The sequence below is a fragment of the Vanacampus margaritifer genome, chromosome 6 (genome assembly GCF_051991255.1).
Source record: "Vanacampus margaritifer isolate UIUO_Vmar chromosome 6, RoL_Vmar_1.0, whole genome shotgun sequence".
Classification (NCBI taxonomy): Eukaryota; Metazoa; Chordata; class Actinopteri; order Syngnathiformes; family Syngnathidae; genus Vanacampus; species Vanacampus margaritifer.
Genome location: NC_135437.1, coordinates 16,613,509 through 16,630,583, shown reverse-complemented (window position 1 = coordinate 16,630,583; position 17,075 = coordinate 16,613,509). Strand labels below are relative to the sequence as shown.

Here is a 17,075-nt window from a genome sequence, read left to right as displayed (position 1 = left end):
CGCGCGGCGGTGGCGTGTTTTGACCTTGCTTTAAACTGCTCATCAGGCGTGAATTGATTAAACATGATTACTTGTTTTTCACTTTCATATGGATTGTTGTTTTGATGGGTATTCATCCATCCATTAACTTTGTGCTCGCGACAATAATCGTAACGTGAGCATTCCCAGAGTGTAAAACAAAATTACAAAGACCACACTAATGTTAGCTACAAAAAAAAAAGCCAATTACTTTAATTTCCATTTTCGGGTTTATTTCACATGACATATTCATTTAAATATCAGTAACATTTAGGAGATAAAAAAATTCTTTGTACTAACATTACCGGGGCCCCTCAATATACGTTACCATGACACTGGTGTAGCCTAACACAGTCGTCAGTGGCGAATCCTGTGCGATGTGTGGCATACTATATTTATCCTACATGTTAGTCCAAATCTGCCAAAAAAATTAAAATAAATTGGGACTAAACCATGGGGGTGGGGGTCAAAACAAAGTGCGCATTCACAGTCGATACCATTCTGACATGACATGTCAGGAAGCTGAAACATAACACGCTAAGCCTAACTTCAAAACAAAGCTGCCAGATACAGTAATACATTGTCGACAATGCGAATAGCCTTACTATACTTTTAGTTTGAAGTAGTGGCTAGCTTGACTTACCGTTTAGACGTTTAAAAAATTTTTTTTTTATTGATATTGTAGTTGCAAGTCGACTAACATCAACGCAATCCTGAACTCATGTCCAATCGCTAATTTAGGACGCCTAACCGGCAATTAATTGTGCCGTCAGACAGAAGTCTCCGACGTAAGTGGCTAGAGGCTAGCTGTTAGCATGACCAATGTGCATGACAGCTGGTACCTGACCTATTTTAATTATTTTTCAATATTCTGGACCAAGGCTACATTGTAATTCACTCTCCATGTTTAAAGGAAGGGAATGTGCCTTAAATTGCATGTTGAGGTCTTCTCATGAAAAACAACAAACATAAATAGAATTTTGTCTTCATTTATTTTACAAAACACTTTTGCCCATAACTCAAAATGTCAAATTTAGTTATTTAGATTGTAGGAACACAACTTTAAGTCATTAATACCTTGTTATTTTACACATGGACCATGTAAAAATAAGAATGTTTCTGCCGCATATTGCACTTAAAAGTTGTATTCCTAAATCTTAAACGGCTATATTAGACATTTTGAATTGATGTTTTGTTTTTTTCCACCTTAATTTAATGGAATAAGCGCTTTACAAAATGAATGAAGTAAAAGTACTATTTTCATATTTTTTTGCTGATCCCAAAAAACTATCTGATCCGTGACTCAAACCCCTGATCCATTCTGAACCGACTGACTGACTTTTGTGATCCGTTGCACCACTAGTAAAAAGAAATGTCGGGAGAGCATAAAGTGATTTAATAGATTGTTATCAGCGTATATTGGCTGAAAAGAGACACAAAATATTGATAATTTGTCATGCTTGTACTTTGAATTTGTATTGATGTCCACAAATGTTTATCTCCATTCTCCACAGATTATGGAAGACATAGTAGCCCCAACTTTTGGAGTTGGACATTCAACAAACTGGTAAGTAGAGCTCAGCAAAGTCTCTCATACTATATACCTATTATATAAAATAAAAGCAATTGACACAATATTTTGGATTTGATTGACATTACCGTAAATAAGAGCTCCTGTGAGGAAAGGCCATTGTATGTTGTATAGCCTACTAGTGACAAGAACGGATGTTAGTACAAACGTTTTACAGTAAAAGAGGCAATCATTTGCGGTGCAAAGAGTTGGCGGTGTGTTCATATAGTGTTTCTGTGACAGACGCAGTGCCGCAGACACACTGCCATGCTCAATTAAACACGGGTCAACATAATACTAGTTGAAACCCAAAGTGTTGAGAAAGGTCCTGACACATGCAAGTGGACAGAAACGTGAGCCTCTTTGGATCTTGAGCGTTTCACAAGTCGTGAAAAAAAAAAGCAAAAAAAATAAGGCAGCTGTTGCAGATGAAATCAGTTTGTTCCAGACCTCGTTGAAAAGGTCAGAGTTGACTCAAATGACAATTGCGCGACACCAGGTCTGTGATTCAACATATGCCTGCACTTAACGTAATTACATTTTGATGGGTGGGTGCGGGGGATTTGAGTTCATATTTACTTTTGCAAGTGTCACTTGAGCGGTGCAAAGAACCAAATGTCTTTGTTTCAAACAGGGTGAACAAGTTGGAAATGACGCGGGTCACGGGGGTGGAAGCTCAGATGCTAGCAATTCGCTTGTGGCGTCTTCGTCCTCACCTTGCTCTTGATTTTAGGGGGGAATTACCCGTTTCCTTCTGAAAATATTTTCCAAGTTTGTTGAGTGTTGTTGGTTCAGCTGTTTGTGGTTAACTATTTTCCATCTCCTCTAATAAAAAGTCTCGTGCCCGTCATTGCCTTTGACACGACCCGATTTAAAAGAGAAGGTTGGCTTTTATTTTAAGAGCAGTCAGAATTAAGCCTGTATCCCACTAAGGGGCGAACATTTGCAAAGGTAGCGAATATTGCTTTCTTGTCAAGGTTGCAAACGTTCACCAGACGTTTGCCAAGAGTTTTAACAGGTGTTCTTGTCGCAAACAAAATTTTTAGCACGGTCAACATTTCATTGCGACAGGCAACTGCTACTGGTGAACGTCTGGTGAACGTTTACGACCTTGAATGAACCCTGACAAGAAATCAACATTCACTACCTTCACAACAATTCGAATTCGCCCCACAATGGGGTACAGGCTTAACTCTGACTGCAAAAATAAAAATACAAAATTAAAAAGGGCTGCCCCAAATTAAAATAAATAAATAAATAAATCAAATAAAAAACTCCATTAACTATGTTTTATTTACATTCTGTGGAGTCACTGGTGCAATGAGCAAACATAGGTAGTTTTACTTACACTTTTACTTGCTTGTTGACGAAATCTTAAGTAATTTGCCTAAATGTAATCAATTTAAGTAATTTTGATTAAATACGCTACTGGAGTGTAGTATCCATGGGCAGAACTGAATCTATAAACTGGTCATTTTGAGAATTGTTTCAATGAGAAGAAAATATGAAAGATGCCTGGAAAGATGAACCAGTTTTAATCGTTTTGTTCAACAGTTGTATTTTACAGAAACAGAATCGTATTCTAGGATCAAAGAAAGCTATAAGTCTTTGAATCAAAATGTACTTTCGATTTGATAATTTTGCATTAATTCAATATTTTACCCAAGTAAATGTCTATTACAAGCTTCGTAGAAAATAGTAAACATAGAAGTAGAAAAGTGCGATTAATTGCGATTAATTATGGAAAATGTTGCAATTAATTAGTCAAAAAATGTTAATGTATTAAAATTAACTTAAAAGAGAATAACATTTAATATTTGGTGGCAGAACCTTTACTTGCAATAACTTCAAAGACCCAACCCAACCCACCAACTCAATCCAGCCAACCCAATGACTTCACCAGACTGTTGCATTGTTCATTTGAAATGCTTTACTACAGCCTCTTGCAGTCGGTGTTTGTTTCTGGGAGTCTCAGGATGTTAAATAAAGGCTCTGTTGGGTTAAGGTCTGGTGATTGACTTCGTAGATGAGACGATTAGATTTAGCGTCGGAAATGTCAGTCTATCGTAGCCATCACTTAAACACAATGGACGTTATTGCCAGTTTTGGTCCAACTCAGCACAGCGCCTGTTTGTTTATCTGACAAATTTTCATTCGTCCCTATCATGATGCCACATGACAACTTGGATGTGACTTCAGACCTTTTAGACATGCTATAATGCGCTCCACTGCCATTCTTTTGTCTCGGCGCCGCACGTTCTCATTAGAGAAACGAGCGGTGACAACGGGCCTGTGGGAGTCTTGACATATGCACCAATCACCTCCAGCTGTCAGGCAATTGCACCTCGTCGGGAAAAGGGCCTGATGAAATAAACGCTGGCTGCTGACTCCTCCAATTTCACAGCGCTCCTCATTGTCACCCCGAGTGGCTCTCTCCAGATTGAGATATTTGCAAACTGTCATTGCCCATGAATATCTGTCAGCTCGCTGTGTGCTCGTACGGCTCTAATGCCGCAAGACTTGCGCCGCAACAGCTCAAGTCAGCATTGTTGCAGAAAAACGGCTGTAAGAGTCATGAGACCACTGCTGTCACTCACGTCCACTGACTCCTTATCTGACATGCTCCAATCTATGAACTCCATTAGTGCTAGCAAATCCCTCGCCCTGTCTTTGGGGATAAAACGGGCTTTGGCGCAGTTCCACACCAAGATTAAAAGTTGTCATGTCTCGTGCGGCCACGCAGGTAAGAATAAGTCTTCCAGGCTTTTTAGGATCATATCTGGCAGCTCATTACTTCCCAGGCATCGATATTAGATATGAAATTCTCGTCCTTATCTCTTTTTCTATTTTGTCTAGATTACAATGTCACGCAAACTTAAATAAAACACTAGGCATGGCTAAATTAAATGATGATATAATTCCTTTAGCGTCCCGTCGTCTTATCGGGCCATTAGTTTTTGCCTCCACTCGTACATTGACTAATGTGAAGGGCAAAGCTTGAATTACATTAGGCTGCTTGGGTTTTATTACTTCATGACGTAACACATTACACGGATGGGTGTCTGATTTGCGATTATGTGCCTGGAAAAAAAATGTCACATTACTTATGTATGTACTGTTTATCCACACTGTGTAACACATAGATGTGAACGTGGTTGCTGCATCAACCCATACACTCTTAAAACTGCTGAGTCAAAAATAACCCAAATTTGGTCAAAAAATGGACCGACCCACTGCTTGGGTCAATTTGGCCCAAATTTGGGTTGTTTTGATACAAAACGAGTTGGGTCAATTTAACCCAACTTAGGGTTGAAATAACACAATTTAAGTGAAAAATTGGACCGACCCGCTACTTGGGTTTGTTTTGACCCAAAATTGGGTTGTTTTGCTGTTTTGGTACAAAACAATATTGGGTCAATTTGACCCAACTTAGGGTTGAAATAAGAACCCAATTTTGGTGAAAAATTGGACCGACCCGCTACTTGGGTTGATTTGTCCCAAATTTGGGTTATTTTGTTGTTTTGATACAAAACAAGTTGGGTAAATTTAACCCAACTTAGGGTTGAAATAACACAATTTAAGTGAAAAATAGGGCCGACCTGCTACTTGGGTTAATTTGACCCAAAATTGGGTTGTTTTGCTGTTTTGGTACAAAACAATATTGGGTCAATTTGACCCAACTTTGGGATGAAATAAGGTCCCAGAACCCAATTTTGGTGAAAAAATTGGACCGACCCGCTACTTGGGTTGATTTGTCCTAAATTTGTGTTATTTTGTTGTTTTGATACAAAACAAAATTGGGTTAATTTGACACAACTTGCCAAATTGACCCAAGTAGCGGATTGAACCAATTTTTGACCCAGCAGTTTTAAGGGTAGGCTATACAGTAAGCACACATAACATGAGGCTAATTTAATGTACAACAGACACACGTATGAGCCCTAAAACACATGCACGTGGGAAAATGCTTTTCTTAGGGCCTCATTAGCAATCTGAGTAGGAATAGCAAAATGTTAATGAGTGGTTAAAGAAAAAAACGGTAGAACTAAGTTGTAAAAAAGGCGTGTTTGCAGCCAATAAAACGGGTGTTTTCAGGCCCATAGCTCACTGTTACAACCGGAAATGCAGACAGGCTGTTAGGCGGCAACGCGGGGCATTCATGTGCGTAATTGTTACCACTGCTGGCCCACTTTTAATAGCCATACGTTCCACCGAGCGCACAATAGGCTGTGCCAGATAATATCATAACCTCATATTTACTGTGGAGGCGTTTAAGATTTCCTAGATAGCATTTGTAACACTAGAGCGGCAAATTTGTTAATGTCATTAAAAGATGTTACCAGTAACTGAAGCTGAGAGAATACAACCCCCAACCCCCCCTCCCACAAGACCTTGGCCTGTGGAAATAATTTATAATGTAACAGCTATAAAACATGTACAAGTTATCAGGTTCAAGACCTGTCGCGGTACCCCGGGGCTCCTGTTACACACTGTGCACTGCCCTGCTGAAATGGATTTTCCACTGTCTGCACGTGAGAAGTCAGCCGTCTCGCAACAGAAACTGGAGGAAAATTCAACTGAAAACATGAAAGCATAACAATTTAGAGTTGTTAATTGGAAGACTAAAGTTTAGGAGTGCATCGATTGTAAACGGAGAACCCCTATTACCTTATTTAAAAGGACAACAGCTATATTGAAAAGTTGATTAAAAAAATGTTTGCAGAGGATTTTACTCTTTAAAATATTCATGCAAAACATTCAGCAAAAGTGGTTTGCATATCAGCCTGACATTCACGATCCGTTTTCCAGTGTCTGTTAAATCATCTGTGTAAGTTTTTTCTTAGAGTTAGAGTTTTTTTCTTCTAAGGAGACTCTAAATTACCCATAAAAGTGAATGTGAATGGTTGCTTGTCTATATGTGCCCTAAGATTGATTGGTGACCAGTCCAGGGTGTAACCTACTGAGTCTCCTGCTCATTGTCAGCTGGGATCGTTTCCAGTTATCACAAGCCTGATAGTCATTTGTGAGCTGCTCTATAACTGAAAAATGTGCAGCTAACCGATGTGATCAGTATTGGTCGATTTCACTCATGGATGATCGGTATTGAAACGAGCAGCATGAGACTGTAATCGGAGCACCCTGAAAAAAAAAACAAAAAAACTTGAAGATAAAACAGAGACACGTTCGATACCACTTTTTTTCCAGATTGATATGAGTACAAGTACTGAACTTTTGATCCATAAAATTTCCTGGCAGATCATTTTAAAGAAAGTATTGTATATCGCAATACCCGTATAGAATTTCTCCTTAAATTGCATGCAATTAATAACAATATTCCGTTTTTCTAATTTGTAATTCCTGATCATAAAACAGCCACCAGAGGGACACCGTGAATATATCGGCAAATGGACACATAAAAATACAACCTCCATGGGGGGTGCGTCAGGATTTTCACTGCACTTCTGAGCACACGCTAATGATCATTTCAGTGCCACAGTCAAGTCGAGGCGTAAGTGTGACAAAAGAAATGTCTTAAAGCCTCATGAATTAATTGCTCATGTACAGTATCACCCTGATGTTCGTCATAATACCCATTTAGTCTGTCTTAAGGTGACACAAATGCGTGCGACAAATTAGCAATGGAAAACAGGACGTAATGGGCCTGGCGGGAGAGCAGAGAAATGGACGGTCATTGAAGCTGCCATAATGTTTAGTATCTCCTTTATTGTATTCACTGCGGTAATGTGATATGTCACACTGTTGCTAATACACTTCTGCGTGCTGTCATCGGGCTGTAATGCTTATCAGGCCCGCGTTGATGATTTGCCCTCTTGTCAGGGCCAATTATGCTCAGATGTGTCACGGAGGCTGGCGGCTCGGCTGCTATTACTGCAAACGGAGGGATGACGTGAGGCTGCCACCGAGTGCCTGGCCTCTCCACCCAAATGCAGGTTAGCAAATGCTGAACTCAATCTCCTATGCTGAAGGTCAATGTTGGGCTACAACCTATTTGCGGGCTAAGGTATGCACGGAGTGTCCAGTGACGACCTATTTTATGCGATTGCTTAAATTTCACTATTGTAAACGTCAATGTTTGTATTGGCTCTTACGGCACACATGGGGATATACATATAAATATACAATAGTCTATCATATAGTAGCCTGCACTGCACTTGGTATGCATTCCCTATAAACATCCTACTTGAATCTGACCTTGGAAATCTCATACCATGACTGTAATGATATTTGACAGAATGAAATGTTGAACTTAACTATCCCGTTTGAGACTACAGCCACGCTTGTCTGCATGTTTGCCCTTGGCTTTGATTTGTCTGTCACTTGAAAATATCTACATACTGTACATCCGCTGAGATGCAAGCATAGAGGAGGAACAGCAACTTCACCCCAAAGACCATTCCTTTGCCAACAATTCCAAACATCAGCTATAGAACGCAAGCTGTCAAGTCTACCTCGGTGCATCAAAAGGTGCTGAAATGCCATCAGACCGTGACAATCAGTTCCTGGACGAGGACTTTGTAGTGTTTTCCTTCAAGCCGTGTTTGCTTCTGAAACAAGACAGTTTCCCAAAATAAAACTCCTCTTTGTGACCTTCCCTTTCCTCCGAGTACCGCAAATCCTTATTCTCTGCCAACAAGGACTCATTACTCCTTGTTTTAAAGGGAGCTTTCTGGTCTAGGAGGCCTCATTACAGCTGGAAAAGACACCCATGGGACATGCAAGAAAAAAACAGCAAAGACCCCCCTTGAGTAATAAGCCTGCAAAACTTCTGCAAAAGAACTTGCCGAGTGTAAAGCGAGCGGCCCCCCTGCTGTTCCATAGGAGAGGTGTCTTTGAGGTGTGGAGATTGTATGGCTCAGTAGTCAGAACTTCCAATGCGCACAAACTGATTAGCACTGCTCAGAGGTTTAGCGCAGCAAAGCAGAGACTTTGACACCTTTGCAGTCAAACACTGAGAATATTTAACCAAATGACAACGCTAATGCGTCTTGACTGTCACTGCCAATTAAGAATCCACTCTTTAAATCGAAAATAACTCCCCAGTGAATGCAGTCTTATATCCCGGATAGCAAATAACTTGGCCTCCGAATCCACAACAATGGCTCCAAGACTTTACTAGTCGATTTATTTTTAGTTGGCCTCGATTGTATAACCTCAAAACACAGCTGCTCCCTTTCTTTGGACAAAAAAAAAAAAAAAAATGCAGAATGAAATAATAAACTTTGGACTTGAAGTTTACTTTAGAGGAAACATGAAGGGATTCAAAACTCAAAATGGAATTTTCCCACATAGTCTCACAGACGGTTTTGTTTCGGTATTGCTCCCGGCTGCGATTCCCACGTGAAAGGCATCAGTGAGCGGCCTCGCCGTGTCACTCCCTGCTAAGGACAGGGAGAAAGTCTGCTACTTCAGTGTCACGACCCCACGCCTCAGGCGATCGTATCCACCCACGACCGACTCCATAGTGTCAGTTACATGGCCTGGATTTAATCACCATACACACTAGCCAACACTTTACAGTGCTCCAGGCAGTAAATATGTTCATGGAGTGTGAGAAGGGAAGTTTTTGCAGTTCTTGCTCCAAATAGGAGCATCACACATACACATATGCACAAACAGTAGTTTGTGCTAGCTAAACTTCATTCAGCTCTGTTGGAAAATAAGCAATGGTGAAATTGACCCACAGTTTTTACAGTTGACATTGAGTCTGCTTTTCGGGGGTCTGATCAGTTATAAATGTCGGCGGAGGTCGGCATTCCCAATACAGCGGCAGATGGTGTCTCCATAAGATTTAGTAACTCGTGTCATCTGATTCTCTCCTGAGGGACTTCCTCGGCCCATTTATAGCATCAACTTCAATCTCCTCTGTAACAACAGAAAGGTGGCCATAAAACCACACTGCTCATGAAAATGCTTTTGACCTGCTATGTCTAATGCCATTTTTATGTTTCTCAACTCTTCCTAGACTTTAATCATTTGGTGTAAATGCTTTATACCTCCTGTGTGTAAATGTTAATGGTAGATTTTATTATGCAGAGTATCGCCTCAGCAGCATTACAGGGGGTCCTCGGTTTACGACAGAGATCCGTTCCTAGGGCGGTGACATAGACCCAAGTCTTCAAAACGTGCTGTAATACATCACTAGCCACACTCACAGAATAGTGAAGTCAGTGTATATTTGTGTGAATGCTGAAGGCCTTCACACATATCTTTTTCTTATTTTTTAATCCTGCCACTTTTTTGGCATACATCTAGTTCCATATAATTCATCTGATTCAGACTATTCTAATTTCAACATATTCCAAAATATCACGCCATGGGGGCTACTATTTTTCTCATTCCAAATATTCACAGTTTTTCTGAAATTCGCAATTTTTCAACAAAAATTCAACTTGCATCCCCAATGGTGCATTTAACATTACAGGTTTACATCATTCCCATTTGGAATTTAAATCATTCAATGCATTCAATTCACCTTGGAAATTCCTACATGACAACATTTTGCACATATGAAAAATCTCTAATTTTTCATGCTAAAAAATAATCTCATATTCTACATTATTCACTCCTCCTTAAATATTATTGATTAATTCAAACCATTCCAACTTCACCATATTCAAGCCATCTTACTCATTATTCTCATTCACAAAATTTTCTAACCCCTCCAAAAAAAGTACATATTATCCTCCATTTTCCCACATTTTTACAGATTCAAATCACTCCAACATAAGCAGCTCATATCAGGTCATTGTCATTCCATGTTATTCAATATCAATCTCCATCATTCAGAATCACTCCACAGCATTTTACATGCTTCAATGTACCCCCCCCCCCCCCCCATTTAGCCTTTTCAGCCTTTGCACACAATTTCTCCAGAAATTGCAAATGTCTAGTTCTATGTAAGAAAAAAACCACACACTTCTTGACCATGAATATAAATATATGTATAAAATATATATTATAAGATACACCTTGTTAAGTATAACGGTGACTGACTGAGTTATTCTTACGCCACTGGGTAAACTAGCACATCTTGCAGTGCTATCCTTGATTGGTTTGTGTAACTCAAATATTTGGTCAGCCATTTTGGGTCCTCACCCCAAGTTTGGCTTAGCTAACCCTCTTTCACTCTCATTCTGTACTGCAACCCATTGACTCTGCATGGCTGGGAGAGAATGCATGTGAGCTAAATCCATTCACACTTCAACAGGTTGCATTGAGTCATAGGGGACTGTTTATTGATGGGCCTTTAAATGTTGTAGTGATTTTAATTGATCACCCTTGGAGCTTTGCAGGCTGTGAGGGTGCAGGGGAAGCTTGGAGGGTAGAGGAACTTAAGAGCCATTAGGCACAAGTGCGTGCACAATCGTTGACGTGAACAGATTATTGTGGCTGGTCAAGCCTCAAAGAACACTGATCGCTGTGATTATCGTTGCACCAGGAGCCCCCCCGAGTGCACTGACACTGCCAAAACATTGAAGAGACGTGCAGGATTAAGTGCAACTGGAGAGGGTTTCCTCTCGTTGGCGTCGATCAATGGGCCGCTGCCTACCGGTGTAAGTGGCTTTTTGTTGGCTCAGGTTCTTCTTCATTGGCCCCAAACTTATTAACCCCTGAGCTAGGATAGCTACTTTATGCCAACAACGCTACTGAACATTAATGAATCAACCAGAGGTTTGTTTGGACTACTTAGTTTGTCCTTGAATCTTAATTAGTTTGTTTGGACAATGCTGTACTTTCAACTTTGTGGGAGATATTTGGGGAAGGTCCTTACCTGTCCTAGGATTTATTAAGGCACGGTTGTGTTAATTTGGTGTTCTTTCGTTCTTTAAAGGAGATACTGTATGCACTTTAATTTGAAAAGAAAAAAATTATGTTGGTTTCGATTTTTATGCTGATTAAACCTAAATTTGGCATGTTTATAAAAAAATATTTTTCAAGGTGACCCAAAATATCACACCTTCATAAGATTTCCCTAGAAAAAAATGTAAACAGAATATTTAACGAGTATTCTTTTGCTCCTCCGCGCTGTCACAGAAAAACATGTATGGTGATCAACACATACTGCTCTTACTATACCAATGATTGAACAAGATAACTCATGGGGCCTTTCGTTGGTATTTATTTTTAAAATAACAATTGCTGTTTTCTCTCTGAGTTTTTGTTTATCTGCTTCGCGAGTAAAAAAAACACTTGAGTGACAGAACATTGGCAAATGCCAAAGTTGGGAGCGCTTTCAAGTAGTGTAGGCAAAACTGACACTGACTGATTTAGCAAATGTCAAGCAGTTATCTTGAGCAACAAGAGCAACAATCACAATCGGGAAAGCTCACTTGCAAGTAGCTGTTGAAAGAGAGATATTTATTTTTTATTTAAAAAAAGGATGTTTCATCTACTTTTCTGCCTGTTATGCTCCAGTCCATTATTGTGAAGATTTCCGCACTTGTGTTTTTATAATGATAGCTATAACCTTGATATTCCAGATTCCTTGAATCACACATGATGAGGAAAAAAATATCTGTGAAAACTTTGTACGCCGCTGAGAAGAAATGTGCACAACAACACGGTCGGCTTATCTAAGCTGTCACAGAGTTTTCAGAGAACAGTGATGCTGACAATTGATTCATGTGCAAATGTTCCCGCTCTCCGGATGGCAGTCACAGTATATAAGACTCCGCTTTCCCTCGGCAGGAATGACAGGATGCAGCGAGTCAAGACAACAAAGCTGTCACAAACAGCTGTCTGCGCTGACAATTATCAGATTTATTTATTGACAGTGATCAGGCAGAACCACTTCATGGGAAGCGATGACAGGGACATCCTCTCCCCACCAGACGGGATGGACATGTATGGTAATGCTCCGCACACTGAATAGATGTTGTCAATCATTTAGCTTTTTTTTTTTTTTCAAATATACGTCAGGAATCGTTTTTAAATAAGCACTTGCGCATTACTTTTCACCTTCCCTTTGGAGCTGAGGGCTCCCAGTCGGTTCGGTTGAACTAGGTCACTCATTACTAGCACTGTGAATTCAATGAAAAATAGCATCGGTAATGAAGATCTACAGTGTTAAGCACATAATGATCAAAAGGCTACGGCCATTATAGTCAGGCCTCACCTCCATGTCATTTTGGTTCTCTTGAGGACAACCGATACGAGCATCTCAAGACAGTCGCCTACCTTCAGTGGTTTATGTACTTGTGGTGCCCTGTGGTTCATTTGATGATCTCGCGAGCAGAAGCAACCCGATGAAAGGTGAAGTAATAACACTTGTAACGCGACTTGGTTGTACGAGAGCAGCAAGTGCGTGTGACTTGGCAGCGGGGGACGTGCGATAATCTCGGTGCCCTGATAAGCACTCACCCCCATCCAGAGGCAGTGGCCCTTTATGTCTTACGGTCTCTCTTCTGTGCCCCACTGCTACCCATTACACGAAGAGGCTGCAGCGTTTGTTCACCGCTGTAAGAGTCAGACCTATCTGAAGAAGTTCATTTGTATTAGAGGAGGCACACAGCATGCTCTGGCCTTCAACCCTGATGGGGCAGATGTATGCGGATGGCCACCAGCTGATTTGGGTAACAAGGTTTTGCAATGAGAACACATTTGGCTAAAGGTGGCCTTTAATTGGCACCGAATAAGGAGTCATTCGTAGATGGTTGGGTTTTGGAGGAGTTTGTCCTGCTTTCGGGCTTTGTGTCATGACCCTCCTGCCGGTAAATCCATCCACTTAGTGTCAAACATGGCCATCTCTCTGGATGGGTAAATCTGTAGATCAAACAGACCCTTGATAAATGACTCATTTGTCAACTACCTAACATAAATTCATTAAAAGAAACCCTGACTGTAATGACATGTTTGCTGCTTATGATTTATTTGATTGTTTCTAAGCTCTAGAACGTTCCTAAAGGGACAATCAAAACTCTTGAATGCGTCTGGTGGAGAGCATGGCGTGGGCGAGGCGACTCTCACGATGTTGTTTCTTTAGGAACGCTACGAGGTTACCTCACTTTCTTTATATCCGTTTCGCAAAGCACACCCTGAATGTGTTGTAACGTAAACGTATAAATAAAGTTTCTCCAAAATGTATTAAACTGGAAATGATTTTTGAAAAATGAATCTCATAGTTATGTTAGTAACAAGCAAAAAAATCATATAGAGCAAACTTGTCATTACAGTCAGGGTTAATTTTTTTAACTAAAGAAAATAGTCAAAATATATTACAATGAAGGTGAAATGGTGTGAGATGGAACAATGACAGAAAATGTGCTATTTAATTATGAGAATCAAATAGTAAACACCCGGCGTTGTTGACAAAGATGTTCCTCTTCTGTCATAAATAATCATTACCTGAAAAGAAACAACCTTCAAGTGATATTTAAAAAGCTCTTATTTTTTTCATCCTGCCAAGAAATGGAATTGCCAGAGCAAATTTATGGAGCGAGGACGGGATTGGATCGGATGCCACTTAGCCCTGTCATAGCGCCATCATGGGGATCCATCGCTAATATTCTCAGTTGAGGAAGCTGTCACACAAATCCGCTCGTTCCTTGCTTGGACCATGAACAAATTTTGTCTTCAGTCACAAGGCAAATCAATCTTGAATGAGAAGATTGACGTACGGTGCGACAAGATGGGCATTTCCGCTTGATTATTCGTATATAATACTAAAGAGCCGTCAATAAATACACTAGAACTCGTTGAAAAGGTTAATATTTTGATAGACATTTACAATTAATATGTTCTAACTTTAAACTAGAATATCAAATTGCTCTTTTCCAGTCTCCACTAAAGACAATTTTGCGATGACAAGCAAACAAATCATATACTTACCTCACGCTAAGGTGACTTTTATCTACTTGCTCGGATGGATTTATAAACAAACCATTGTGAAATTATGCCACGATGGCTCATTTTCTCATCTAGTCCCAGGTGCTGCTATTTTAATCATTACCTAATTGTCGGACTGCTCTATCGACAGCACAGAGGCCTCGCGCTTGCATTCTGCTGACACTGGCAGGCCCTTTTAAGATCTGGGTTAACCTTTCGATGTCCATTGACGGTCCCCAGGCTGATGATGATTGATCGGAGTGGCCCTCGCTGTTAGATAATACCTAATCAGCGTTCGGAGTAATTTGTGTAAATGAGACCTCATTATTGATGGGAGGCAACTTTAGAAGCTTTGGTGCGCGTTGGATCTAAACTAGGATTGGATCAGCAATAAAACTTTGCTCTGTACCGTCTGCGGTGTCAGGGCAGGTGAACTAGTGGGAGAAGATGAGCATACAGAATGGACTCCATTGTTGTCACTCCGGTTACATTATCCCTATCAGGATATAAAAAAAAATTGAGTTAGTGACAATTTATATTATGGTAGAGATTAGTAAAACTAACAATTGACACAACAAATAAGATTCTGGGCAGAAGTACCCTGATCAGCCTAACTAACAGATTGGTAAAATGACTTTGTAATGATGTAGAGAAGAGCTTAGACTTGCGCCCAATATCTCCACTCGCCATTCGTGTTGCCATGAGTGTTCAAATACATTCGCATCATAGGCTTTTCCCAAGACAAAACAAAAAAATTGTCCCTGTCCAACAGATTAAATGAATAAAAAAAGATTAAAATGGTAAATAGAGCTTTAAGCAGCACTATAACTTATTTGCAAATTTACTAAGCCAAAAGTAAAACAACAACAAGAATCTATTGAACTAGGACAGCGAGCAGGTGTCGGGTAGCCACCAGCAAACTGCCACTGTTTTAACTCCTGTTAAATGTCCAAAAATTGTAACTGGCTTACTTAGACCTCGTTCCACATTGTGTCCAGAGGTGCAGGTCGGTTATTGCACTTATTGGTGTTGTACAACAACAACAAAAAATCCTCCACACCAGCGGCCTCAGCGACATAAACTAACTAGCTAAGGAGACAATCTCTCTGGGGCGATGCCTTTCACTTTTTGTCATGCGATGGCAAGAGAGGCTTACTTAAAGCTGCACACATTTGGCCAAAAATATCTTTGAAAAAGCCATTTTATGTGACCATTTATGACATAACCTCTTCTAATTAGGCAATGTGCAATTTCTGGAGAAATTGCGTACGAATGCTGAAAGCTGACTGCTAACATTTGAATACATGTGGAATGCTTTATTACAACAATAATCTTAAATGACATAAAAAATAAAAGGATTCAAAGCTGCTGAATGCAGAAAAATAAATTCTGAATCACTACTGCCACCTGTGGCCAAAAAATGATACTGCACACGCCCTTCTACACATACACAAAGGACATTTGACATCACATCCGCAGACAGAGGGCGGTAAATTCAAACCAGAATTCAGTCTGAATACTATTGGCGAAAGGCTTGCAGGAGTTTTAAAAATGTTTCAGTCATAAATGGTAAAAAAAAAAAAAAGGTTATTATAAAAACATTTTGGGGCAAATTGTTACATAGCGCAGCTTTAAACCAGAGGTTTGATACACTGCCGAGATGGGCTACATGCAGAACAGTTGATTTAAATCTCATTAGCTGGCTAACTCTTGACATACACTCACTTCCGGGTTAATTATAATATAATATGATATAGGATTAATATGAACTATACAATAATCTTTTCGTAGTTCACTATTCACACTTTTTTTCCACTCTTCATGACAGCCATTGGATCCTATTCCCTGTGAATAGAGGGGTATTATTGTAGTTAGGCTCCTGCATTTTCTGCATGCATCATTGACATTTTGAGAATGGAGGCTCATTTGAAAGGATGTGACTCCAGTAGGTGGAGCTCTGCCCTGCCAGTCATAATGCAAGCCCGGCGATCTGACATGAAGTCACCAGGCCGTGATGATGATTGATCATGTTTTCTTCATTACCCTAAACCCAATCAGCACCGGTTGTAATTTGAGTAATGACTGCTCATTATTGGCAATTCCGGATTTTAAGGGCTTCTTTAATGCACCTCTCCAAAGGAACCTTTGGGACAGGATTAAAGGATCGATGCTGTTCCTCACTTTGCATACACATGGGATACACAGTGATTCTATTTGAGGGTGAAGTTCAAATAAATGGCCACAGTTGTACTCATTGGCCACATCAGAAACATTGGCACAATTTAATGAGCACAATTAAACCGTTTTTTTTTTTAAATAAATAAATTAAGTACATGAATACACGAATAACTACAACCATAGCTCAGCTTTGTTGACAGTTAGCAGTACAATAGCTGCAGTTTAAACAGAATCTGAAGGATTAGCTGTTTCTTTAAAGGTTCTCTGAACTTAACTATATTAATTACTTGCTGTGAAATAAGAGACCTAACACAGCACAGTGCTGATTATGACTATCTCTGATTGGATCAATAGTTTATGTATTACATGTACCAGGAGACAGGATAATCTAATTGAAGTGAAATTAAGGTAGATTGAGGTTAAATAAAAAATGAAAACGATTTTTTTTAAACATGAGTTTCTA

General features: G+C 39.9%; 1 protein-coding gene across 4 annotated transcripts in view; it reads left to right on the top strand.

Moving 5' to 3' along the window:
• Positions 1–614: 614 nt before the first annotated feature.
• Positions 615–17,075, top strand: part of LOC144053970 (uncharacterized) — a 142,067-nt gene continuing 125,606 nt past the window's right edge. For 3 of the 4 annotated variants that reach the window (XR_013294569.1, XR_013294568.1, XM_077568939.1), the window contains exons 1-3: positions 615–806; positions 1,533–1,585; positions 12,299–12,459. Coding sequence is in view for 2 of the 4 variants with exons in the window: in XM_077568939.1 (XP_077425065.1) it covers positions 1,536–1,585; positions 12,299–12,459 (211 nt within the window). In the remaining 2 variants the exon portion in view is untranslated. Of the gene's footprint in view, positions 807–1,532; positions 1,586–7,426; positions 7,540–12,298; positions 12,460–17,075 lie in introns of all 4 variants that reach the window. The other variant, XM_077568940.1, reaches the window with a different exon arrangement.